This window comes from Ascaphus truei, chromosome 2, assembly GCF_040206685.1.
Source record: "Ascaphus truei isolate aAscTru1 chromosome 2, aAscTru1.hap1, whole genome shotgun sequence".
Lineage (NCBI taxonomy): Eukaryota > Metazoa > Chordata > Amphibia > Anura > Ascaphidae > Ascaphus > Ascaphus truei.
In genome coordinates this window covers 254,643,530-254,670,213 of record NC_134484.1, presented here as the reverse complement: position 1 = coordinate 254,670,213, position 26,684 = coordinate 254,643,530, and the positions used below count along the sequence as shown (strand labels likewise).

At 41.7% G+C, this 26,684-nt stretch overlaps 2 protein-coding genes across 4 annotated transcripts in view; both read right to left on the bottom strand.

Moving 5' to 3' along the window:
• Positions 1–4,697: 4,697 nt before the first annotated feature.
• On the bottom strand, positions 4,698–9,553 carry TCAP (titin-cap). The gene is made up of 2 exons (XM_075589075.1): positions 9,282–9,553; positions 4,698–5,288 (listed from the first exon to the last, which is right to left on the bottom strand). The coding sequence occupies exons 1-2, from the start codon at positions 9,413–9,415 to the stop codon at positions 4,883–4,885; spliced, it is 540 nt and encodes a 179-aa protein (XP_075445190.1). The 5' UTR covers positions 9,416–9,553; the 3' UTR covers positions 4,698–4,882.
• A 7,337-nt stretch (positions 9,554–16,890) lies between these two features.
• LOC142487229 (uncharacterized) overlaps positions 16,891–26,684 on the bottom strand; it is a 78,384-nt gene continuing 68,590 nt past the window's right edge. For all 3 annotated transcript variants that reach the window (XM_075586132.1, XM_075586130.1, XM_075586131.1), the window contains 5 exons: positions 22,631–22,738; positions 21,249–21,302; positions 19,643–19,733; positions 18,042–18,401; positions 16,891–17,266 (listed from right to left, as the gene is read on the bottom strand). In XM_075586132.1, coding sequence (XP_075442247.1) covers positions 17,181–17,266; positions 18,042–18,401; positions 19,643–19,733; positions 21,249–21,302; positions 22,631–22,738 — 699 coding nt within the window. In that variant the 3' untranslated portion in view covers positions 16,891–17,180. The remainder of the gene's footprint in view (positions 17,267–18,041; positions 18,402–19,642; positions 19,734–21,248; positions 21,303–22,630; positions 22,739–26,684) is intronic.

Genomic DNA, 26,684 nt, shown 5'->3' with positions numbered 1-26,684 from the left:
AGTGATGGTGACATTCTCTTCTGATACAGTGGAAAAAGAGTCAAGGAAAGCACTAAGCGAAGTAGGATTTCACCTTTTTCTTAAAATAGTCAGCAAAGTCCGGAGATGAGATGAAGGAAGAGTCAGTGTGGGTTAGACTTGTGAGTGTTGATTAAGGGAGAGAAGTAGGTTTGTTTAGCTTGAGAAAGGGCAGAATTGAAACAGGATAGCATAAATTTGTAGTGAAGGAAGTCTGTGAAAGTATGAAAGTGCAAACAGAAGGCATTAAAAAGAAAAGAGTGGAGGGAGATAGCATGAGCGTGTGGGAGCTATTTGTGTGTTAAGAAGTTATATAACCTCAGCTATATAAAAGCCCGTTATTTAATTTTTGAGAGGCCATAAAAAATGTAGTTCTTAAGGCTCTGGATAAAGCTCCATTTATTTAAACTTTAAGCAAAAGTTCCAATCCAATAATTATTATTTTGTGTATGAAAAAGCCGTGGTGTGCCGTTATCTTATCTGTTCAGGGTCAATTGGCGAAACGCCCAGAAACAAGATGGCTTTTTGCCCGGGAACAAGCTTTGAAAAAAAAATTCTCTTTAGACAGATGAAAATGTGGAGTGTCTTCAAAAATATAAAGCTGACCGTGTGCTCAGCACTGTGCAAAGAGATTATATAAAGCAAGACATTAGTGTGAAGTCTTAAACAAAATCATTTGTCTATTAACTGAATATGTGATGTATGTTATAACTTTTAACCATTTATTTTTTCCAAAGGTGTCCATAAGTGGAGGTTATTGTCAAAATTGCTGTGTAATCTAGAATGGATTAGCCAGGAAGTGGTGAATTGGGAGTCACCTCTCATTTGTGGGTGTGTCTTGTGCATAGGGTTAAATACAGGGGATACATAGTTGCAAAAGCAGTTACATAAGTGAATAGGGTTTACATTATATACAAGGCATTTCAAATTTTTAGCAGAATAGTTACAGTGGAGTGTTTGGGTAAAAGCCAGATGGGGATTGGCTACGGAAATTTGTATGGGTAAAATAATTGCTTCATTTTAGGTAAATATTTTTTCCATGACTGTGGATAGTAATGGGAGAAGAGAGCTTGGCCATTAGTTTGAGACAGTGTTATTTGTCCCCACTTTTGAAGATTGGGACAAACTCTGGCAGTTTTCCAGGTCTTAGGGATATGGCCTGCAGACTGGATAGAATTAACTATGGAAACAATTAGTTTGGCAATGGCTGGGGCACCAAGTCTGAGGAACCTAGATTGTAGCAAAGTCAGGTTCACATTGGCTACTTAGTTTTTAATTTGAGGAACATTAATAGGGAATACCTCTGTCTATATGTGGATGCTAAGACAGGAGTAAACACATTGATCCAAAAATTTATTCCTAGGTATAAATTATCTCCCTATGAGACACTTATGGGATGACTTGTGACTATCAGCAGTCGAAAGGAACGAATTAAGGACCATGTTATTGGTAATAAAATAATAAGTATCGTATGCAACTAATACATTTTTTGAGTTTCTCTAGGCAAAGTTGAAAGTGCACCTACTCGAGATGGGGTTAATAGTCACATATTTCCTACGCAATCATGCTCTTCATCCCAGATGAAAAGGCCTATACTAACCACAAATACAGCAATTAAAGGGGCAGAGTTCTTTCCTGGACCTAAAGCACGTGAAAGCTCATTCCAGCTCCACCAAAGACCAAAGTCACCTAAAGTACAGCCGCATCAAGTTAACGTCTTGCCGAGTCAAAACTCTAACCGTTAACCAACGAGGAAAATAAGACACCAGGCTAAGGCTCGGTTTTATCAGAACATTTCATTTGGTCAAAGACTCAATATTTTCATTTTTAGAGTGTGTTTAAGTTAGAAATTTAAGATTTAAGAAGTACCATTGGGCCTTGATGGGAGGATTGGTTTCCTGGAAGCGTGGCTTGTGAATGCTCTTGTATGTGTTTTGGCAGTACTCATCACTCTCTATGTATGTGTCATGTGCAGCAAAACTTTGATCTAGAAGTGTGTTGTACCTCCACCGAAAGGAAGGGGTCACCCAGGAGCGTGTGCCACTAGCAATTCCCCTCTTTCTACTGTAAATTCTGTAGATAAATTCTGGAGGTTTCAGTTTCTTAAAATGTGCCTACCTAGAAGGTTTAAATGGACGTTCCCATTCACACGTATTAGGACATCGGATGTTTCCATGGTAACTACTGATGCCAGTGAAACAATAAACAGATGAAATCAAGGGAAATAGGAAAGGGTGATGGGCAGGCTGGCCGACAGCTGTTGACTTGAACTCCAGGTTGTTGAGCGAGGGAGGGGGTGTTCATGGCCTATCAAGCGGTCAATCCACATGGCGAATGCAGTGCAGCCCACCAATCAGCGTTGGTCTGACTTCTGGTCAGCCAGGCCCAACTTCCACCACCAGCCTGGGACACTTGTCTCTGCTGTCCCCCCCTGTTGCTGGCCATGGTGATGCACGTAGGAGATCTGCAGAGTGTGATTAGGCCTGGTGGAGGGGGGTGGGGTGTGTTAACTGCTTTTATACTATTGGGCTGCATCACGTATACTGTATATGATTTTAGTGAATTGGTCAATTAATAAAATTGGTGATATGTTCATATTTTCATTATTATTTTACCGACCTTTAGTGAATATAGGCCAATATGTTAGAACATATCACAGAACATCCATAGATCATGTATCCTCCAAGCAATTGTTTCACTTCAACAGTTTACCACAGCACATGATGCCCCATGACATTCCTAATGGTCAGTGCTATCACAGGACATGTATTAGTGGTCAATGATGTCATATTACATTCACTAAACTGACGTGTCATGACATTATTAACAAATCTATATGTATGTATACCAGAGAAACAATTCAAATCTATGCATTAATATTCTACATATTTCAAGTAAATTAGAATTTGTTAGCTTTTAGGAAACAGACAATAAGCCTTTATTAAGCCATGTACTGCTACAGGGATGTGAGACTCATTGCCTTGCAATGCTTTCTACGCCATTCTGACAGAGAAGAGATTGTGGGTCATATTGTATTTACTATGCCATTTTCTGCCATAAAAAACCTTCTGGTGCTGGAAGACACCTAAAACTCCGGAAGGGCTGGCTGGCAAATTTTGACCCAGAAATCAAACGGCCCACACACATACAGTATGCACAAGCACACCATATACACGCACGCCAGATATACTGTATACACCGGGCAATCACACACACTTTAAGTTATGGTGGGTGAAAAAGGCGACAAGAAACCTTCACCGTATATAGCATATAGCAAATAAAAAGATCACTTGTGAACACATTCACATGTCTTAGGCAGGTCTGCAACCCTGCCTTTCACCATTATCCCCACTTCCACTGCAGCAAGGGATTCTAGGAAATGACATGCAAATAGTGAAAGGCAGGGTGGCAGGTCTGCCTAAGACGTGAATGTGCTCACAAGTTATCTTTTATTTGCAATATGCTATACGGTGGAGGTTTCTTGTCGCCTTTTTCACCCACCATAACATAAAATGTGTATGGTAAATCCTACCATGCCTTGAAAATAGCAAAGCCAGTACAATCAACCTCACACTGATGAGACCCAAAAAGTTGGTGCGTGCGTGCGTCATACACACATAATACATGGAACACACATATATGCATTATAAACGCACACCATGTATTCTGGACATACATACATAAGAAATGCATACTTACCAGCACACTTTAGAAAGGAGCTGGAAGGTAAAGGGAGGAGCGGCTATGGAGGGTTCTGAAGCTACACTGTTGAAGCAGCCAGGCAGACATGCTCTCCTCTCTACCACAAGCCCAAACTTGTTAACGTTTTAATCTAAGCGGCCCGGGGAAAACTGCGCCTCTGCTCGCCAGGCCAGCCCACTCCCCACTTGAATGGGCTTGTGGCAGAAAACTGCTTAGTAAATATGTCCGTAAGTCTTCCATCTTTCATATTGCATTATCTAGTAATCCTACGACAGTACTGTGAAGGTTCATATTTTTTGTACTCACAACTTTTAGACAGCATAAGCTTCTGTGACAATAAACATGGTATCTAAAACCAAAGACATAATATAAAACACAGACAAAGCTCAGTCCACATCCAGAAAAACTTATATACGGTACAGTGCCTAAATATACATGTATAAATAACTAATAAATAAAATGGTCTTTTAGTTTAACATTTTGGCCAAATTGTTGTAAGCCCTTGAGCCAACTACACGGCAGACCACGTTTCAAGGGTCCCTACACTAATATAGATTCTTAATAACCTGTGCATTGCCAGGAAGAATGATTTATAATAAATCTGTCAATATAAGTTGCAAAAGTTCTAAGTCTGATTGAAGCTTTTATTAACCTGTACATTACCAGGAAAAGCACTCTGTAATAGATTTGTCACAATCACACTGCATGCAGGCAAGTTCCCCTGATAGTTGGAGATGCCATGGAGTGAGCTTTTAACCATTTAAATGTGGGAGGGAGTGAGCTTCAATTGGATAGGAGGTTGCCACCCTCCAATCAGCCAAGACTAGCTGAACAAGAATTATAAAACATACAGAACACCTACAAGCTCATATTGAACCCCCAAAATACCCACAACATAAATATAAGCATATAAGTTTCACAGAGGAGTGCTACAGTAGCACTCCTCTGTGAAACTTATATGCTTATATATATGTTGTGGGTATTTTGGGGGTTCAATATGAGCTTGTAGGTGTTCTGTATGTTTAATAAACATGGTATCACTATAAAACAAGTCACTGCAGAGAGCATAGAGGCCCATGTTTATTAAGCGTTGCTTTTTCAGAAGACACTTTAATGCCTATTCAAGTGAATAGACTGTAAGGTGTCCATGTTTAAAAATGCATCAATACCTAGCAGTGTCATATAATTTTGGTGGTGGAGAAATTAAACTTGAAACCCTTAACTGCATTTTAGTTGGTTGTATAACCTGAGGCAAGTCACTAGTGAGTCCTGCAACTTCTCTTTTCTCAGCACACAGGCCGCTTAAATATATCATTTCCAACTTGGCTCTGAGCTCTTCGTCAGGTATCAAAGCTACAGCAGGCAGCATGTCTTGAGCTTGAACTCTGCTTGGTGTGAACAGAGGCATCGGGAGCACAGTCTTATAAGGCAGCTGATAATCTCTCATTTCACCTCCGAGTCTGCCTGCTCTAATGGTCTGTAGGAGAGATCTCTGCACTAGGAAAACTGTCTGTTGTCTCTTCTCAAGTCCTTCTTTGAGCAGGAAGTCATCTTCCGATAAGGTCATCCTGCACAAAAAAAAAAAAAGAACAAAATCACATTTCAAGTAGGTCAACTTGCCTAATGTTTAGTGTCTGCAATTACCAACAAGATAAGTAGAGTCAACGGTAATTATTATTCATGACATCTATATGACCAGGTCTGACATGTGGCTATCACACTTGTTTCATGATGTCAGCACTTTGCTACCTTCTACACAGCTAACAGCTAAAGTGGCCTGCCCATTTTTTCTCATCTTTCTCACTCCTATCTCTGTCCGTCTTTATTGCATACCAGCACTCCATTAAGATCTCCAGGAATTTGCTGTCCGGCTAAAATTCAAGACCATTGGCAACCCTGCCTGCAATGTGTCACAGTTAGATGATTATGTACACTATGACTAAGCATCAGCTTCTTAATGGCATCAGCACACTAGATCTCACATTATCAGCACTGTTGTATGAATAATATTATTATGAAATGTAACTTCCAGAACAGACTGCTTCAGTTGCATCTCAGAACCAGGAAGTGCTCTCACCACATTTACTCTTCCCTTGGCAATTCGCTGGACCTTCCATCTTCATCAGGGGATGCACAGTATCATACTACCTGTACCTGCCTATATATATATACTACTTGCAGCGACAGTGATTGGCTGACAATATATACATCAAATCATATCTAATATCATTTTGAATACGCTTTTTATTTATTATCTAATATGTTTATTAAACATTGCATTAGATAATATAGCTCCCTCTATAATATGTAAATGGTGAACAATATAAAAGATTGCACTCACAAACAAAAAATTATATATTTGCCTGGAATTTGGAGCATGAACTCCCACTGAGGGGCTCCTCGTCCTTCTTCTTTCTCCTCTGGATCTCTGTTTGCTCTGATGACCCAGTCATCAAAGGATCCCTTGAACAACCACAGGCAGTGGCAAAATACATAGGATAAGCTGAACAAGGGCAGCTGAGAGATAGAGTAGGTCTCAACTCTGTCCCTTGATCTCCTCTGTTGCACTACTTCTGGGGTTCCACTACCACTTCTGTGTCTCTGATCAGGTGGGAGGATGCACCACGGGCCAACCTGAGTGTAGGACACAACTGAAGGCTCATGGGGAGTCGCTCGGTCACCACGCTATTATCAGAGATGCATTGAGTACGATCAGTGGTGGGAACAATCTGAACCTGACGGACTGGCTCATCAGAGTAAACTGAGATCCATAGGAGGAGAAAGGACGAGTAGTGGGAATTAAATACTCCAAATACCACTCGAGTGTATATATATATATATATAGCAATATTTTATGGTGTTCTCTATTTACATATTATAAAGGATTGTATTGTGTTTTGTAACTACAGTATATTTTATTTACTTGGATGAAGAGTGTTCACCTTACAGAGAAGGGAGGAGGGAGGGAAGGGGGGGGGGGAAATGGGAAAGGGGGGGAAAGGAAATTAATGATTATAAAACATTAACGTATTACAAAAATACTTTGAGATCCCATTCCATGTTGAGACCTTTTGGTATTATAGTGTCTATGGCAAAAATCCAAAATGCTTCTCTGTGGTAAAGAATTTTAGATCTATCTCTACCACGAATGTGTTAATTGATTATTTTCTAGGGCAATACAGTTAAAGTTTTTTAGACTGCCATTTTGGCAGTCTTTAAAATGACTGGATACCGGATGAGTGAGATCCATATTTTTTATATGTCTCATATGCTCTAGCATCCTTATTTTGAATGCTCTAGTGGTAAGGCCCACATATCTTTTATTGCATCCGCAGGTGATCATATAGGTTATATGATCAGTATTACAATTTAGAAAGGAGAGTATTTTAAATTCCTTACTGTTATTGCTATTCGTGAAGGTTTTGGATTTTTGCACATATTGGCAAACTTTGCATTTCCCACATGGGAAGCAGCCAACAAGGTTAGGAAAAAACATCTTAAGGTTATCATTGTTAACTTTAACATTAGAAGGCAACATGCTGGGTGATATGATATTACCTAGAGAATGGGCTTTTTTAAACACAAATTTAGGATCATTTGCAGCCATCTCCTTTAGATGTATGTCTGTTTTCAAGATTCCCCAATGCTTTCTGATTATTGATTTAATGTAATATGATTGCGTACTGAACTGTGTAATAAAAAATGGTGGTTGTGTTTTGTCAGTCTCTGTTTCGTATTTTTTATTGGTATTTTTAACCTGGGAGAATGCAGAGAGATAAGTATTGATCAACTCTAGCCCTAACATAGGCACGATGAAGATTATTTAAATCATAACCTCTTGCAAGAAGTCTATCTGTGAGTTCTTGGGAACTAACATCATAATCTTCCATAGTGGAACTACAGTATTCCTGCGAATGCGTAGGTATTGTCCATATGGAAGTCCTTTAATAAGGTTGGGATTATGACAGCTAGAAACATGTAACAGTGTATTTCTAGAATGTTGTTTTCTATAGATCTTGGTGCGTACTTGATTGACAAACACAACCCCCTTCTGAGACCTCTAAGACATATCATTTGTAGAGTTGCCAGGTGTCCAGTATTGTACCGGACTTTCCGGTATAACCTCTCTGGACATAGTGACCTGATTGGTTTGGGGGTGCTAAATGATTTCCCAGAGCAGGGAGAGAGCAGGGCTGTTGCAAGGGGGCTGGGCAGTTTCCTCCTTCCTGATTGGCTGCTGCTGGGTAATGCTCCCAATCAGGAAGTGTCAGGAGCCTGGGAGTAGGGCCAAGGAGAGGAGGAAACAGCATGGAGAAGGGCGAGGTGAGGCTGTGAGTCTCTGTGAATCTATCTGTCGTGTATGTGTGTGTGTATTTTTCTGCTGCTGTCCTGTTGGAGGGAGAGGGGGACAGAACAAGGCAGGGATGATTGGGGGGGGGGAGGAGGAGAGTAAGGGGAGGGGAAACGAGAGGATGAAGGGGGATGCGGAGGTGAGAGAGGATAAAGGGGGAGAGTATACCAAAAGGTGTGTTATTTATAAATAATGTGACCATTACGTCATTTTTTCTAAATTTCCCTCCAAGTGTGCACCATTTCATATTCTATATCGTAAGCAATTTTGGGGGGAGGATGCTTACGCACCGTTCACCAGAGTGTCCAGTATTTTCTGAGTAGCCACCTGGCAACCCCGTTTGTAATTTAAATTGAACTTGTATGTATATATAATGTTATGTACAGTATACAGTGCCACAGTCTATGCAGAGCTTTACAAAATTACAATACGAGGTAAAGTACAAGCAATGGGTATAATAAGCATGGCAGGTGAATTACAACATAAGGCAAAGGGAGGCCATGTCCCAAAGAGCTTACAACTGGGAAATAAAAGCCAACATTTATTAGCACAATTAGATTTCTTTAGGGAAGTCAATTAGATTGCTAAATTCTTTACAAAATTAGTTTTTTGGGGCTGCTTGCGTGGGATTGCACCTTTACACTATTCTGCTTACTCTATTTCTACTATTCTTATACTGTAAGGTGTATAACAGCAGTGCATCCTGAAGCAGGAGAACAGCATGCAATGTGAGATACTTGAAGAAATAATGTAATTCACAAAAAAAAAAGGCACCCAGATAAATAATTTAAACACATGGATGTGTGTTTTATTTGTGTCAATATGCATGTTGCATGCAGTTTCATGTTTTAGAAAGTATGGAGGAACATTGTCCAGGAGTCAGCACGGATATCACTTAGATATAGCACCCGAATCAGTGATATCTGTCATTGACGTTAATGGCAGGTATCACCAATTCAGCTGTGATAGCGTGGATTGACCATGATGACTCATGGCCATTATCTCTACTGATATGGATTGTTGATTTCTTTATATAGTGAGTCTAACAAATGCAGAATCAGGCGGAGGTAATCCCACAGACAGATGGAGTTGCAACAAAAGTTAAAACTTCTGCTTGAACGAATAATAGCATCCCAAACCATTGATCTGCAATAGCTGCAGCTCCCTCTGTAACAACGGTGACATGCAATTTGATGTTGTTACTGTATACCTTTCTTCTGGTCTGCTTTCCATTGTCAGGTCATCCCAAAGCCAAGTGCAGGATTCTTTCTTGGCTGTATCTTCCTCTTGCACATTACAGCTAAGGACAGTTAAGTTAATTGTTGGCTTAGTGTCCAGAGCCATGTTGAATGTTGTGAAATCTGCACAGCTTGAAAAGCATATATGTATATATTAGAACCGAATACGAGAACAAATAATGTATTGGATCCGTTTCGTGGTGACCAAGAGTCCCTCAGTGCAGTTTACAGTACATCTGTTTTAATAATGTAGCCTATCTATTTTTGTTCGCATGGATCACATTTTATGCATGAGCACGATGACTGAAATGTCTGGCCAAGTGTAACGTCCTCCAGTATTCGTTTTTCAAGTGACTAATTGCCTAAAAACCCAACGCTGTGACCTTGTCCTCATTCTAAGGACATTCTTAACGCATCTCTTTGCTAACGTGTTTTTGCTTCTTATACATAGTATTTTTGACCTCTTTTACACCTTCTTGGCATAGAGATCAACATACATACATGAGAGAAGATGGAACAGGACATTAAAATCTTTTGGCATATGGAACTGCTTGAGTTAAATTGCTGCTGAAAGTGATATATCATGAGCCATATTTACTAAGCGGTGCCAAGCCATCAGGCACCTTATGCCTTAGCACTGCTTAGCAAATATAGCCCTATTGGGATAAAGTCAATGGGAAATTACGTCTGAAGCAGCCAGGCGGGCCGTTTTCAGCTAATATAGAATAAACTTAGTGGCAAAATTGGCACAATATATTGTGATATATTATACCACCACAATACTTAGGGGCAAATTCGAGATTCTCCAAAGCGGGGCAGTTTTTGGCAGAAGATCCCTATTGACGTTAGTTTGTATTATCAGATTAAATTGGCCCAAATGGCTTTAATAGCATGGGTTTCATCTGTATTTTACTTGAAGCCAACAGTATCTTAAATAATCAATATTAATCTAAAAGTGTGAGCCAGCAATATTACTCTATCTGCATTCTCCTTGGACCGCCTCTTCAAAAGGATAATGATTTAGTAAGCTACCCCTCGAATAAACTATTGCTATAAAAAGATCCTTCAATAATTTGGAACCGATTTGCTTTTGGCAGGTTGAATGCCTGAAAATTCATAATCTAAAATAAATTCATAACAATCAAACATTCGTTAACCTTCTCTGAATGTACCCGAGGCCTATATTTTCTAAAACCATAACATGGAGCTGCATAAAAAATGATAAATATCCCAGCAATGTATACCAGTTACAAATGTATTGACACAGCTGCCTTCCTTTACTGTTATTGCTGGTTTTCAACCTGTCCGTGGCTTAATCTAATGAAAATATATCAAGGGTAAAGCATATCTACGTACTGGAGGCCAATGTCTAATGATTTCCCGGTTAGGAGAACTGGAGAATGTTTTTCAGAAGTTGACAGATCAAGTTTGGTGGACAAGGTCAGTAACAGGAGTGTTGAGCAGACTGTTATGATTGACTTCTCACCATCACATGCCGTGGCCTAAATTAGAAACAAAGTAATGAATTCAGGATTCAATAACAAGCAACGCAGTAATAGAAGCAGAGTAGAATACCAGCAGATGGGCCGTTTAAATTAGAAACAAGTATACAAAAGACTCTTCTCTTCATTGCAATAGTGAATATTTGCACGTTCAAGCTACAGCAAGAAAGCACATACAGTAGGCACCTTCCGTGGATCTCATGAACGCCTCCTTCTCCCGTCCCTAAACACACATATTTCACAGTTACCAGCCTAGTTGGTGCAGGTTTTGTGTAACCTCACAAAGCATGGTAACAGGAAAGAGGGAATGTTGTCAAATATAGGAGATCAGCTGAAGATTGTTCTTGATTAAGGTATTGGGGCTTCTCAATGTTACATATAAAGTATTGTCATTCTTGAATAAAAAGGTGCACTTGGGAGGAATTAAACAAATGTTTTGTAGCACATATTTTAAGAAGGTGAAGCATTTACAGTATGCAGTCACTCGTTAAACTACAACAATGATTTAGGGCCATAATTACTAAGCAGTGCCAAGCTGTCATGCACCTTACGGCTATGTATGTATGTCTTTATTTACATAGTACCATTAATGTACATAGCGCTTCACAGCAGTAATACATGTGACAATCGTATAAATAACAAATGATACAAATAACAGATCATGGGAATAAGTGCTTCAGACATAACAATTAACATTTAGGAAAAGGAGTCCCTGCTCCGAAGAGCTTACAATCTAATTGGTAGGAAGAACGTACAGAGACAGTAGAAGGGCATTCTGGTAAGTACGTCTTGCGGGGGGGCCAAGCTTTAGGTATCCGGTGTATAGTATCAGCCACGGAGCTACTCATATGCTTCGTTAGGCAGTTGGGTTTTAAAGTGAGTCTTAAAGCTGAATAGAGAGGGTGCTTGTCGGGTGGTGAGGGGGATGGCATTCCAGAGGTGTGGGCCAGTCAGTGAGAAAGGTTTAAGGCAGGAGTGTGATGGGAGGGGGTAACCAGGCTATACAATAAAGGTTAAGCCCTCTGGTTACCCCCAAAACCGTGGGGTCCCTGGTAGCTACATAAGCACCAAAAGCCAGGGACCAGGGATAATACATGCTGAAAATAAAGTGACCCCAGCTTTTTTCTGTTTTCATGTTCCCTTGGCCATAGAACTGTGAGATTTCTTGTGTGAGATTTAGACTCCTGGATTTTGAGCCCAACTATCCCAAAACCATTTCCCGTATAAGGTTCCCCAAAGTGTATGCTTTATTAAAGTGTATGTTATAATGATTTATACATTTGTTATAAAACTCTATGCAGTCAGCCTGGGCATCGGCATAGACGCCGGCATTTCTGTATAAAGTCCGTAGTTTAAAGAGGAGACATGATGTTGAGAGTGTTGGGGTGCTAAGTGGCTGGGGCACGGCGGAGTACTGGGTCCGGAGAACCCAATTAAAATCTAGTTAGCCATTCACCAATGGGAACTAAGTTAGGGGTATATATGCATCCCACACCCATCACAAAGTCACTTCTGATGAAATCGATGAGATGAAACGCGTAGAGTGACGTCTGTACTACTGGCCGGAACCCCTGGAAGCCGATGACATCACTTCCTGTGCAGTTGGAACGCAAACCAGTGACACGCACGCCACGGAAGGAGGGGAACCAGATACACCATCTATCCTGCTGCTGAGATCCACTGCGTGTGATCGAAATGCTTTTAAACTTTTGAAATCATGTGAGTGTAATACCTTTCACTTACCTTTTATAAATTCTTGGTATACAGTCTGCGCTATGTCCAGTCTTCTTTTCTAAGGTCTCTTGGATTCTATATGGGGCTGAGATTGATTTCCTGAATACAGTGTGACATCCATACTCTGGGAAAGATACCTTTACGTGCCTTTAACCTTCTCACACTTGTGAGTACATCTGCATTAGATCAGCCAATTTATTTAATTTGTCACAGCAATATTGCACTATCTATATACATTTTTGTTTTCACATATCCCTGCGCTTCCCGGAGATTCATCCCTACTTCTCAACACGAGGACTGACAGAGCAATCCTCACCGGGTCATAGCAGCACCTGTTTTATGTGTTTGCATAAGTATCACCTTTTGATTATTATTATCACTACGATTATATGTATAGCTAGTATTTTTATATAGAGCGCCACTATTAGATAAGTTTCCTTTTTCACTTGTTTTGCCTATTGACTGCTCTCAAAAATATAAATGTGTAATATTGCTGGCTAGATATAGAATCGCAATACGCCGGCACGCCTTCACTGCCAGCATGCTTTTGGTCCCTGAGAAGGGAAGACATGCAGACTAGCAAATTCAAATTGGGCCCAATGAAACACACATGGGAGATATGGACGAAATGCAAACTTAAATTTAAGCTCACGACCCCTAAAACCCAACTCATCCCAATAATTCGAAACCCCAAATTCCCGCCAGGTTGTGAGCCTAGACAATTTGACCAATTTACAGTTAAAAATATCAGAGCAGTTGCCGACCTTCTGAGCTTTGGGCAGTTCCTGAGTTACCAAAGATTGCGAGACAAATATGAAATGGCAGGACTGAACGTCTTCAAAGTCCTGCAAATTAGACACTTCATCCAAACACTATCCTCAACGTTGGAATTTCCCCCTCTCAATAATTTTGAGCGGTTGTGCAGGGAAACAGCCCACCAAAAAGGTCTTATAACACAAATTTACGCGGAACTAGAAAGGGCAACAGCTGCCCCCACCCATGACTACATGCAGCATTGGGCAGCAGAATTGAACATAGTTATAGACCGAGAGGACTGGGAAAGTATTTGGGAAGCAGCCTCAGGAACTTCCATATGTACCACAATCAAGGAAAATATCTATAAATACTGTTCCGCTGGTATCTTACCCCAGTTAGAATAAATCAAATCTATCCTTTGGCCTCTGATCTATGCTGGAGAGGCTGCGGACAAAAGGGAGACATGGCTCACATATGGTGGACATGTCCGGAAATTCAGAAATTCTGGGAAACCATACAGTCTATAATTAAAGAGGTCATAGGCCTCACCATACCTATTGATCCGCTGACCTACTTGTTGGCCAGGCCAATAGAGAACATTGACCGCCCAACAAAGAAATTAATCTCCTTCATTCTCACGGCGGCTAGATGTGCGGTGGCCGCCTCGTGGAAGAAGGTGTCTCCCCCCCAAGCAAACAGTCAAGAAAAGAATCCAGGAGGTAATGAATTAGAAAAGAACTACGGCCTGAAAAGAACTACGGCCTCTTTCTACAATGTATGGGAACCGTGGCTGATACGTCCAGCTAATTAACCCTGCCCCAAGTCCCCCCCACAACTAAGGATGATCAGGTCAAAAGAAAACTCCATACGGGACACTGAGGAGGATGGGACAACCCCCCACCTCCCCCCTCCCAACTCCCTCCCCCCTCCTACCCTCTCTATTTCTGTTTCCTTCCCCCCCCCCCCTTGCTTGCCCCTACGGTCCGAGAAGAAGGGCCGGGGGCATGTTGAGACTGTGTCAAGGAAAATAAAAAAAATCCTGTATTAGGCTAAGATATAACTGTCACAATGTATGCTGTATCAATGCCTAATAAAAAAATTTGAAACAAAAAATATATAAATGTGTTAAAAGACCTAATCTACCGTGACAGGGAGAGGACTTTAGATACAAAAGGGGTAGAGAGAATACATCCTTGAGCAGAACGCAAGAGTTGGGATGGTGCATAGCGAGAAATTAGGGCTGAGATGTAAGGAGGGGCAGAAGAGTGTAAAACTTTAAAAGTGAGGAGGAGAATTGAGTGCGAGATGCAGGATTTGATAGGAAGCCCGGAGAGGGATTTCAGCAGGGGAGACGCTGAGACAGATTTAGGAAAGAGTAGAGTGATTCTGGCTATTTACTTGAATGTAAAAACAAAACACTGGATGGCGCTCAACACTTATCTCGTAAAGTAGATGATAAATAAATGTGAATACAAAATAAACTATATAAATATACTATAAAGGGTGAAAAAAACACAGTGAAATATAAGCAAAACAAATCTTGTTACTACCCTTAAGAAGCTTGTTTCCTAAGCTTGGCAGACAATTTTCAAACAGTAGGGGAGCCAGATAGGTGCCATGAAATAAAGAAAAATCACATAGTGCAATATGACAATAAAATGTGATGACAATTTAGGTGATCTGTAAGTAATTTACTCACAAGTGGAACAGAATAGTAAGCAGAATCCCACACAGTGGTATGTTCTTCCAGGGGTAATGCCCATGAATTTTCAGGAGCTCAAACAGAAGAAGAGAACCAATAGTGCAGACAATAAACAAATTTATCAGCACATAAGTAAAATTGGAGGCTTACATAGTATCAGCATATATTAGGCATTTGGATAGACAGGGCAACACAGTCTGCAGTGCGTCGCGACTTCACTGCAGCTGCTCCCTGCGTCCGCGGTTTCGATCAACGTCACTTCCCCTGGACCGTCTGAGTATCCGTAGAGGAGGAGAGAGGATATGGAACCCGGAAGCAGCGTGTGTGTCAGCGTGGACATCCAACCCGGGAAAGGGGAAGTGACATCGATCGAAGCCGCGGACGCAGGGAGCAGCTGCAGTGAGGTCGCATTTTATTGTCATCACATTTTATTGTCATATTGCAATATGTGATTTTTCTTTATTTCATGCACCTATCTGGCTCCCCTACTGTTTGAAAATTATTTACTTGAATGGGCTGCAATGTGCCTTATTGCATAGCACCACTTAGTGAATATGGCCAGTAATATCCACTACAATTACTTTAATGGTAGTATGCTTCACTATACCTTTAACAAAGTTTAGTTAATGGAGGACTGTTTGTACATAGTAACACACTCTATTAATTTTGGGGGGGAAAAAACAGGTCTACAAAATTCAAGCTTATTTTAACATCTTTCTTTTGTACTGAGATTATTAGAACATAGAATCACACAGATTCGGCCCATCATTACAAAATTATAATAATACATTACACTATACAGGATATAGCCACAGTCATAATATAATAAGCGCAAACTAATTCCTTCACATATATAAAAAAAATACAATAAGTTAACTTAGTGCAGCCTACAAAAACGGTCACTAGTACCGTGTGATATAAAACAAATAGTGAAGGTGCAAATAAGTGTTAAAGTGTTGTGCAATGCCCAATAAAGTGAATTATATCACTCACAGCCGGCCTAGTGAAGTCAATTGGCCAATAAGCAGAAAAGATGGTAAGTCTGCTAAGACTGGTCAATTTCGTGAGTTACACCAATGGCAGTGGTATAAACACAGCGATCTGCAGTTCTCGTCAGGGATAGATAAAAAAGAAACATGGCATAATAACATTTATTGTAAAATGGGAACAGGGGAGTAGGGCACTTGATTTCCAGGGCTGTCATTGAGTCGGGACAGCAGGACAACACGGAGGCTCGCACACAGCGCTATAAGGTGATACTGGAGTGATCGAGAGTGGTCACATTACATTTACTGCGTCAAAGCACGGGGAGAATACGAGTTGTATTCCCTACTCCCCTGTTCCTATTTTGCAATAAATATTGTTATGCCATGTTTCTTTTTCATCTATCCCTGAGGAGAACTGCAGATCGCTGTGTCTATACCTCTGCCATTGGTGTAACCCACCAAATTGACCAGTCTAAGCAGACTTACCATATTTTCTGCTTATTGGCCAATTGACTTCAATAGACCGGCTGAATGATTTAGTTCACTTGATTGGGCATTGCACAGCACTTTAACACTTATTTGCCCCTTCACTATTTGTTTTGTAGTCAAGTAAGCGAGATATGAGGTTTCTGCACCAACAAAATAAAAATAAAGCAGCCTACACCCGTAGGACTACAAACGCTACAATATGCAGTAGCATTGTCACTGAAGCTTGAACTTTCATTTGGAATCTTGTGTACACTTTAACAGGAAACCTATGAGGTTTCAGAAGTTCTGCAACAACTTTAAAGTTTAACTAAGATCAGAAATTCGTCAAATAAGAACATACAGTAAAAACGGTGCTCAGATGGAATATGTCTATTTAGGTACATATATTTACAAAAATGTCAATTTGAAGCAATTTAAAAGTAAAAAATAATGAATTCACTTTAATTTTATTTGCAGTTTTCAGTGGGATACAGAAAATAAAAAGGGAACATTCAAGACCACAACTAGCATTTAACGCATACATTTATACTTGGACAGTGATGATGGGGTAAAATTATCAACAAGTGTATTCACTTTTTTTTTTTTTAAGTAATTGAGATGCAGTCTCTTTAAATCAATTAAAAGGTCACACACAACACATTACCAAAATGATTTTAGATGGAATTTTCAACAAATCTAGAAAAAAGGTCAATGCTTTATTTCTTATTGGTGCAGATATCGGTTATAACTTGGAGTTTTCAGTCTTCCACTTTCAGACAAATGTCTCATCAGGCTTGGAACGTGAATTCCTGCACAAAGAAAGAAATGTCAATTTATGTAATAACGACTTATTTTCGATACGGCAACTGCAGTATATTAGTCAACAAAATACTAAATGTCAATATAAAGTTGTATAAAGAAAATATTTATGTTTGGTTAAGTGAAAGGTTCATAAGCTTATTAGGCACGATGCACACAAAAATGGTTTCCTGTATTAGCGTAAAGGACTGAAGAAGCATCTCCAAGAATAAAAGCAGCCATGTGGCTCTGGACAGTAAACATGAAGAGACCTGTGATATCTTCAAACTCTCTACACTATAATTAGGGATTCCGGTGTTAATCCATTTGTAAAATCAGTGGCTGTTGTCTTTTAGTTGTGGAACATGGAAGGGAAGGGGAGGGTTAATTCCCACTTGTGATGCTAACCAGGAGTAGGCAATGTTTTTGCACCTAGGATATTTTGTGGTTTGCAGTTTGTGGTTTCCAATCTTCAGCAGCAGCAGCAGCAGATGCACCGCCGTTTTCCCTGTACTGTCTTTTAGTTGTGGCTGAGCTGCTACAATATACTGAGCTCAACAAGAAATGATGCTTCATTTCTGTTTTTGTATTGTTTTTAACCACATGTGCAAGATGATCAGCCGGTGGTCTTTTTCTGTTAAAACCCCAAACCTCCAACAATAATTAATATCCTGTTGATAAATTAAAAGTTATTGCAAACTAAGACTGATAGACATGTACCCAGTTCATGTGCCCGATTGGTAGAGTGCACACTAGATCCTACAGAGATCTCCATAATAACATTACCTCTGAAGGCTGGGTTTGTAGCAGCTATATTGTTCAATGTAGCCATCACCTCTGGAACTTCCATGTTCTTTATGCTGGCAAAAAAATTCGCTTCATCCTTAGGCAAGGGGAAGCCTGGTGGGAAACCACTGGATACATTAGGGGGCATAGCTGGTGGTGGCATTCCTTGTGGGAATGGGACAAAACAAGGGGCAGGAACTGCTGTGTAAGGAGGAGGCATCCGATTGGGCCATTGGCCTTGAGGTATGTTTGATGCAGACCCGATAGACAATGGAAACCTTGGTTCAGTGATGGGCCCTCGGGTGTTAAACTGTGAGACAGGTGGAAACTGCTGGTTTGGGGTGTAATTAGTCGCAGGCTCTGTAAAGTAAAAAAAAAACTAAATTCACTTGAAAATACACTGAATATTCCCCAACAAATGTAAAAATACAGTACATCAGTTTTTGATATGATATTATAATTACAAACACAGAGCTACAGACCTTAAAATCAAAAAGTACTTATTTTTTTGCAAGATACGACCAGTTAAAGCTAAAATAGCTTAAGCATGATTGAATCTTTCTAAAGGAAGTCAAATAAAACACTGATAAATTGTTTAACAAAAAATATTGTTGACCCCGCAATGTGGGTCTGCCCCTTTATGGAAAAACATTATGTAAACAAAGCATAGCAAGGAGAGGAAGGGCCAGCAGAGGTCTATGAGACAGTGAGATGATCCAAATATGTGACAGGGAAGAAAACAGGAGACCAAGCAACAAGGGCTTGTGAGACGAATACATATAAGTTTCCAATTCAATAGTCACTCAGCTGCTGGCTCACATCATTACACTAGACAAACAACTTCCAGTATAAGCAGCGGCAGAAAGGGGAAATAATACAAGAATATTAGAAGAAAAGAGCACATTGACATGTTAGAAAAAAAAACAGAGATAAGAGTTGGATACGTGATGAAGAACATTGCATGAGCTTTCAGAAAGTAATAGTTTCTAGGTTAAATAGTAAGTGTGGCAGGTCTAGTGGAAAAGAAAAAAGACAAACAGTGTGCATAGCTGTGCCATATAGATTGTACAAAACTCAGATTGTAAGCGAGCTCTTTTCTAATGTTCCCTTTATGTTTGAAGTGCTTACTCCCATTGCGTCTCATATTATTTTGTTATGTCTATTACTGCTGTGAAGCGCTTTGTACATGGATGGCACCATACAAATAAAGATACACAGTACATACAAAAGAATTACCTCTTGGGTAGACCTAATGCATGAATTTACATAATGAATATGCTACAATATAAGAAATACTTCCAATGTTTAAACCATTTCCCAATAAACAGAATATATTATTAGAAAGCATGAAGACAACTGCTGTCTCCAACCATCTAATTAATGCCCTGTACGTAACAACAAACCTGGTTACTGTAACTAAAAGAAAAGAAGAATCGATAATTCCCAGGAGTTGTTCCATTCTATGCTATGATGCATTGAAGATTGCAGGAACAAGGACATTTTTAGTGAGCACCATGTTTGAGGTACTGTAGAAAGGACTCTAATACAGAGATACACTGTATGTTCATCAAGCAAAGCATGTGTAATGTATCATTTATTACCTGGGTATCTGTTGAAGCCATGAGCAGAAGGGATTGAAGGCTGGTTGATATTGCTGTGTGGGGCATTACTGCCTGCAGTATTAGATAATGCCTACAAAATAAGTGAACATAAATGCCTTGGATCAGTTCATACACATGTACCCTTTGAAACAGGAGCATGCTGCATCGTAAAGGTATAAAGATTAAACAGTTCCACACATTTAAAGCTAGTTCTGGTTGGAGGACAGAGAGAAATTGCATTGTTTGCTCTCTAGCAATTACAAGGACTGGCTAATGCTGCACCCACACAATGATTTATTAAACTATCTAACCAACAATAACGAAACGTCTATCGTAGGGAAAGAATCTCCTGCTTGTTATTATCATTCTACCTTAAAGGCCAGCAAGAAAGATGTAATATCATTATGGTTGTTATTAGGACAGCTTTAAACTTTCACTGTTGCATGTCATCTTATCGCTTATTCACCTGAATGAGTCGTAAGGGGCAATATTTACTAAGTCGTCCTGTAAGGTGTCTTATGGAGTAGCACCGCTCAGTAAATACGGCCCTAATGTATTTCCGTGTTATACTCTAGTAGAAAACGTGGTTAAAATGTCAGTGAGTCATGAACCGCAACCCGCTATGACCAACTCTTTGGCAGTCTGGGAGGCCGCCAAATTTAGATGTTCACTGACTACGAGACACTCAATGGCCTCATTATTCGATAATCCTGACTGTGCTCCAGGTCTGAATAGTAAGACTTTTATGATTTGGAAACAGAGTGGGTTTATAAGACTCAAGTGTGAGGATTCGCCATTCTGGCGGTTCTGTCCCCTTAACCCTAACCTGTCTGTCAGGTTCCAGTGGCACTCAAAGAGGGCGTCCCAGCAGTGGTTCGCGTGCGCGGCGCAGGCAGTGCGTGGGCTCCGTCGGTCTCCAGGTTCAGGGTACGCTCTCCCCCAGTGGCAAGGACGCGCGACGCATGCGCGGTACGCACTCTTTCCAGCATTCTGTGGTCTCCGCCCACCGCTCTCACAATGGAGGTACACGGAACAGCGGTCACACACGTCACTAAGTCCTTCTCGTCTCGGGCCCCGCCTCCGCACTGAAGCGTACGAGTGGCGCGCAACTGGGTCGCCAGCATGATGCGCGGGGCGCGATCTCCCTCTAGAGGTCCCACCCCCACTCCTAATCCAGCAGCCTATCAGTGAGGGCCCCTCCACTTCCTGGTTGCCTCCCATTGGAGGGAGGTCCTATATATACCCTGTCAGAACTCTCCAGCATTGCCGAGCATAACCTATGTCTTGTGATGCTGCACCTCACTGCATCCAGTACCCTGCCTTGTCTGTCTCTTATCCTTGCTGCCTGACCCTGACTTGGACTTTGTGATACTCTCCTGCACTGACCCTGGCTTTGGAATACGACGATGCTGCTCTCTCCTGCACTGGTTTTGGCTTTACAATGAATCTACTCTCTCCAATCCTGACCCCGGCTATGTACCCCAACGATCCGCTACTCTCCGCTCCTGGACCCGGCAAGTACCACGTTTATGCTGTCATCTATAACCCTGGCCCGGCTTGCGACGTGCCCTCGCGGTTGTAGTTGGCGTTCTATACGAATCCCTACCTCAGACCCGCGGTCGCGCCTCGTTTGTGGTGAGCTACGCGTTACATCAAGGACCTGGAGGGTAGAAAAAACATCAAAACATTTGAACAAATTAAATCCGAAAAAGATATCCCAAACTCAGATTTTTTTTTTTAGATACCTCGAGGTTCGTGCATTCTTTACCAAATTTTCCCCACGCAAGGCATTAACAAATTTCGAACAGCTCTGTAAATTGGAAACAGATACCAGGGGACTCATATCTAGAATGTACAGGGAAGAGGTCTGTTATAGCAAAGATTATGACAAAAAAACTGAGTTACATGAAGCAGTGGGAAGATGACTTGGGAGAGACACTAGAGGAGGAGGAATGGGATAAGATCTTCATGGCAGTAGCCAAAAGCTCCATCTGCACGACGTTAAAGGAGAACGCATATAAAGTGCTAATGAGATGGTATCTCACCCCTTTAAAACTTTCTAAATTTGTCACAGAGTACTTACTCCCCATTGTATCCAAAACAATGTGGGGAGCCTGCAGACTTGCTTCATATGCTGCGGTTCTGCTCTCGTGTAGCTCCTTAATGGGAACAAATTAGAGATTGGCTATAGAGGATTTTTGACCTCACCATTCCCCTAGATCCCTGGCTTTTCCTCTTGAATAGACACACAACGGGACTAGCTAAAGTGGAACATAAATTAGTTGCTCATTTTGCAACAGCAACGAGGTGCGAGCTCGCAGCATTATGGAAGTAGACAGAGATTCCATCTATCCCCAAGATTAGAAACAGAATTTGGTTTGTTTGCCAGATGGAAAAATTAACAAGTTTAGTTAACGACACTGGCGCTAAATTTCTAAAAGTCTGGTCACCATGGCTGGCACAGACGGATATCCCGGGAGTGAATGATGCCACTGCCTTGCTTTGATAAATACAAATGCGTTCTCCTATGACAATAGATTGGGTAATTAGGGAGCAAGACATTAAAGGTCAGTAACCAAATAAGATAAGGAGAGGCCACTCAGGAGGCAGAGACGAGAGGAATGAGAAGACATCAGCTACAGGAGTGCTTAGAGACAACCCGCCTGCATTCGCCCCCACTACACCATTCCCACCTTCTTTCCCTTTGTATAGTTTGCCCATGTGTCCGTCAGTTTGTCTATTTGTGGTCTATCTCCTTTCTTTTATACTGCTGTTACGGAATTAATTGGTCAACTTTGAAAGTACCAGAAAATGTGGTGTTTGAATATGTCAAGATATCAGGGAAACCCAATAAAATCTGAGTTACAAATTTATTTATTTTTTAAATGTCAGCGAGTCTCATGATGTGGTTAGCTTGGGGAAAAACAAAATGAGGATGAAGCGGCATGTAAGACTTTATCTAAAGATACCACATAACAAAAAACATACCTTTTTTTCTGCGCTATTTTTCTTATAGCGTACCAAAGCATTAGAAAAACTCTCAGTAACTTTCAAGATAAATGAAACATCTGTGTCATTTATTATCTTGAAGCTATCCTGGGGGAAACAAAGAAAAATAAATGGTTTTAATTATAATTTATACAAGCTTAGTTTACACTGTTTACACTGAACGCTTATCCACGTCAATCGAAAAACACACACTAGGAAATTTGGTTGGCATGACACACATGACCGTACATTTTCAGCTTTGTAATAAATATTTAATGTGTCTATTAAGAGAAACATCTGTCTGATTGCCTGAAAACTTTTGAACCACTAAAATTTCTGCTGAGTCAGTGAGAATGACAAAGGAAATGTTTGTCAAGAAGTCTCCCTCTAATATTAACTGGTTTCCTGGACCATGAAAGCCTATGCAACAGAAGTCTTTTTACACCCTGCTAGTTCCACTAATTGTCTTACAGAGGTGTGGAATAATGTCTACAACAGGATATATGCTATCTACATGAAACCAGACTGTCCCTACTAATTTATAAAGGCATGTCATCAGAAGATATTTCATTTTTATGGTAAACAGCAACATTTACTGGAGCTTGGCGGCATGTTGACAGTGCAAGAAATACTGCGGATATTACATCACAGATATTAACCTGATTGGTTGGGACTGTTCACACGGTGTGGGTGTGGTGTTTTTAGGAACAGTAAGTACTATAAGTACTATAGCTCAGTCTGTGTTGAGATGGTTTCTCAGGAAAAAAGCACTTTAAAAGATATTATCCAGTTCACACAATGGACAAGGCTGTACTACACCTGTATAATATGCTGAGCCTATTAAAAGTGAAGTTAGTTCAAGGAACATCTCAGTGTCAGAATTATCCTTCTTTCAAGCTTAAATAACCCTTTCAATACTTATAGGAAAATGTATTATTTTTACAAACTACTTCCAACCCACTTGACCTTTTAAATGTGTGTTAGGCTCCACCATCAGTGCCGTACCTCTTCTACACCAACACATCCCTGAGCTCCTTGCCTCTACCAAAATGGCCAACATTTAACGTAATTTCCCCCTGAGCCAAGATGGCCAAAATGCCATAATTCCACCCTCAACCAAGATGAAGGATGTAATCGGCTGCACCTGTTCCTGGCCTTTAAATAGCAGCTATTTACTTCTAGTTAGATCCCAAGATGTCTGAGCCTTGTGCTCTTGAACCAGTCTGGTTTCCTGTTTTAGCTGGACTGTTTGCCGCTCTCCTGCCCTGACCTCAGAAACCGTGACCCTGAATACACTGTTGCACCCTTCCCTGACCTTTGAACTGGGAAACCAACTACGTTGCTGCACCCTCTCCTGACCTCTGCATGTGACCTGGATAATCTCCTCGATAAGGACCCCTAGGCCTGTGGTCAGCTCTCACATCCTGCCTCAGCCCTACCCCGCTGATGTAGAGAAGGCCACATACACGGAAGACCACAAGCAACATCCGTCTCTTCAGGACCAGCAATTGCCCATGATTGCCACGTTTTCGCAGGCCATCTCTACACGCCTTGATTCTCTTCAGGGAAACCCTGCTCCATTACGGTTTCCAGTAGCTCCGACTACAGTCTTCTATCTACATCTTCTCCTCTCGCTCCCTGCGAATCACGCATTGTGGCTCCACAGCACTATGGAGAGGATCCAGCTGCATGCCGTGGCTTCCTGTACCAGTGTGCCATACAGATTGAGCCACATCCATCGAGCCAGCGTTGCATACATTTTCTCTCTTAGCGGGTGAAGCCTTGGCATTAGACTCTCCCTGGGTGACCAACTCCATGATCTTTGTTCAGGCCTTCAAAAAAGTATTTAACGCTCCTGGGCATACCTTGTCTGCTTCACCGTCACTGCTTCGTATATGCCAAGGGATCCGAATGGTGGGCTGGTATGGGACAAAATTTTGTAGCTGAGACAGGATAGAACGATAAACTTTACAGCTCAAGGATGAGTTGGTGAGCCGGAAGACTCCTAAGGATCTCGATAAATGGATCGCCCATTGCATCCGCTTGGACCTTCGAATCCGAGAGCAAAGCCACATTCAGGAAGTCTCACTCTCTAATAGCATTGCATCTTCGACGTCCCCAGACTGATCCCCGTAACCCGGTGGAACCCATGTAAATTGGTGGTACTAGATGGTCTCAACAGCTGAACATCCGAAGATGCTCTTCTGGCCTCTGTCTCTATTGTGGCTTAAAGGGCCACCTGCAACGCGTAGCTCACCACAAACGAGGCGCGACTGCGGGGCTGAGGTAGGGAATTGTATAGAACGCCGTCCACAACCGCGAGGGCACGTCTAGAGTGTAGGATAATCTTGCAGGCCGGATCAAGGTAATAGAAGACAGCGTAAATTAGGTATTTGCCGGGTCTTGGTGTATAGAGAAGCGCATCGTTTGGGTATTTAGCCAGAGTCAGGATTGGATAGCGTAGAGTAGTCGTAGAGCCAAAGCCAGGGTCAGTGCAGGAGAGAGCAGCGTCGTCGTGGTCCAATGCCAGGGTCAGTGCAGGAGAGAGTAGAGTAGTCGTATCCAAAGCCAAGGTCAGTGCAGGAGAGTATCACACGGTAGTATCCAGGCAGGATCAGGCAGCATGGTTCAGACATTTGGCGTTGTGCGCTGTTTTCTTTTGTTTCCATTCTCTTAGTGTGTGTGGGGTGCTGAGCCACCCCTGCGTTTACAGCTGCAGACGCCATTATCCCCAACACGGTTATGTGGCACTTATTATTTAATGTATAATTATCTCACTGTGGGAGTTGTGGTTTAATTTTTTATAAATTTTTTATCACTAAATTGATGGTATAGTCACTGCACTGTATATATTTATACATTTAAACTTTATAGGTAGTTAGGTAGTAGCGCACAGTTTTGTTTTTTGTGTTTAATGGTTCAGGCATACAGGCACAGGGTGGAGAGTACAGCGTTACACAAACAGGAGTTATGCTCGGCAAAGCAGGAGAGCACTGAGAGGGTATAAATAGGACCTACCACCAATGGGAGGCAACCAGGAAGTGAAGGAGCCCTCACTGATAGGCTGCTGGATCGCGCAGGTGTGTCCTATTGTGCAGCGATTAGGAGTGGGGGTGGACCCTCTGGAGAGCGCGCGCAACCCGCGCATTACATTGGTGACTCGGTCGCACGCGTCACGACACCCTCGTCAGTATGGGGGCGGAGACCGGAGGCGGGGCTAGAGACGAGGATGGAGCATGTGCGGCTGCTGTACCACCAACCGCTGTCGTCGGAGCGGGAGCGGAGATGGGGAACGGAGGCCACGGAAGGTTGGGGGGAAATGCGTACCGCGCATGCATCATGGTTGCCGGAGGGATAGTACACCTAGCCTTGGGAACCGCGGGGACTGACAGGAACCACGCACTGACCGCACGTCGCGCATGAAAACCAGTGCTGGAGTGCCTGGTAGGATTGCTTCTGGAGCCTGATGGACAGGTGAGGGTTAAGGGGATAGAACCACCGGAATGGCGAATCCTCACACCACCATCTCTGTACTGGTTATACCCGTCCGGGAAACTTCAGCGCCTAGTGAAGATATAGGAACACTACCTAGGCAATTCCTGCTCCTGTGCAGCCTACTCAACTCCTGCTACCAGTAACATTTTCCTGGGGTTACGCAACAGTTCATACACGGGCATTCGACTCAGGGGCAGTTGGAACTTCTTGGATCACGTCTTCGCACAGTCCCACGCCATTCCGCTGTGATGAAAGAAGGATCAACTGGTGGTCAAATCCATTGATGGGAGACCTCTGGGCCCGGGGACCATCTCATGGGAAATGTTACCAATACGAGCTCCAGTGAGCTCGTCTCATCTCAAAATTCTCTGCTCCAATTTAATACCTTCTCCTATGATGGTCGTCATTTTGGGATTTCCATGGCTCCAGCAACACAATTCGCAGATTGAATGGACCAGAGGACAAGAAACAGCATGGAGCCAGGCCTTTCTTACCTCGTCTTCCAAATTCTGACTCTAGCGGGACAAAAAACAAAACAAAAAAAAACAACTTTCCATCA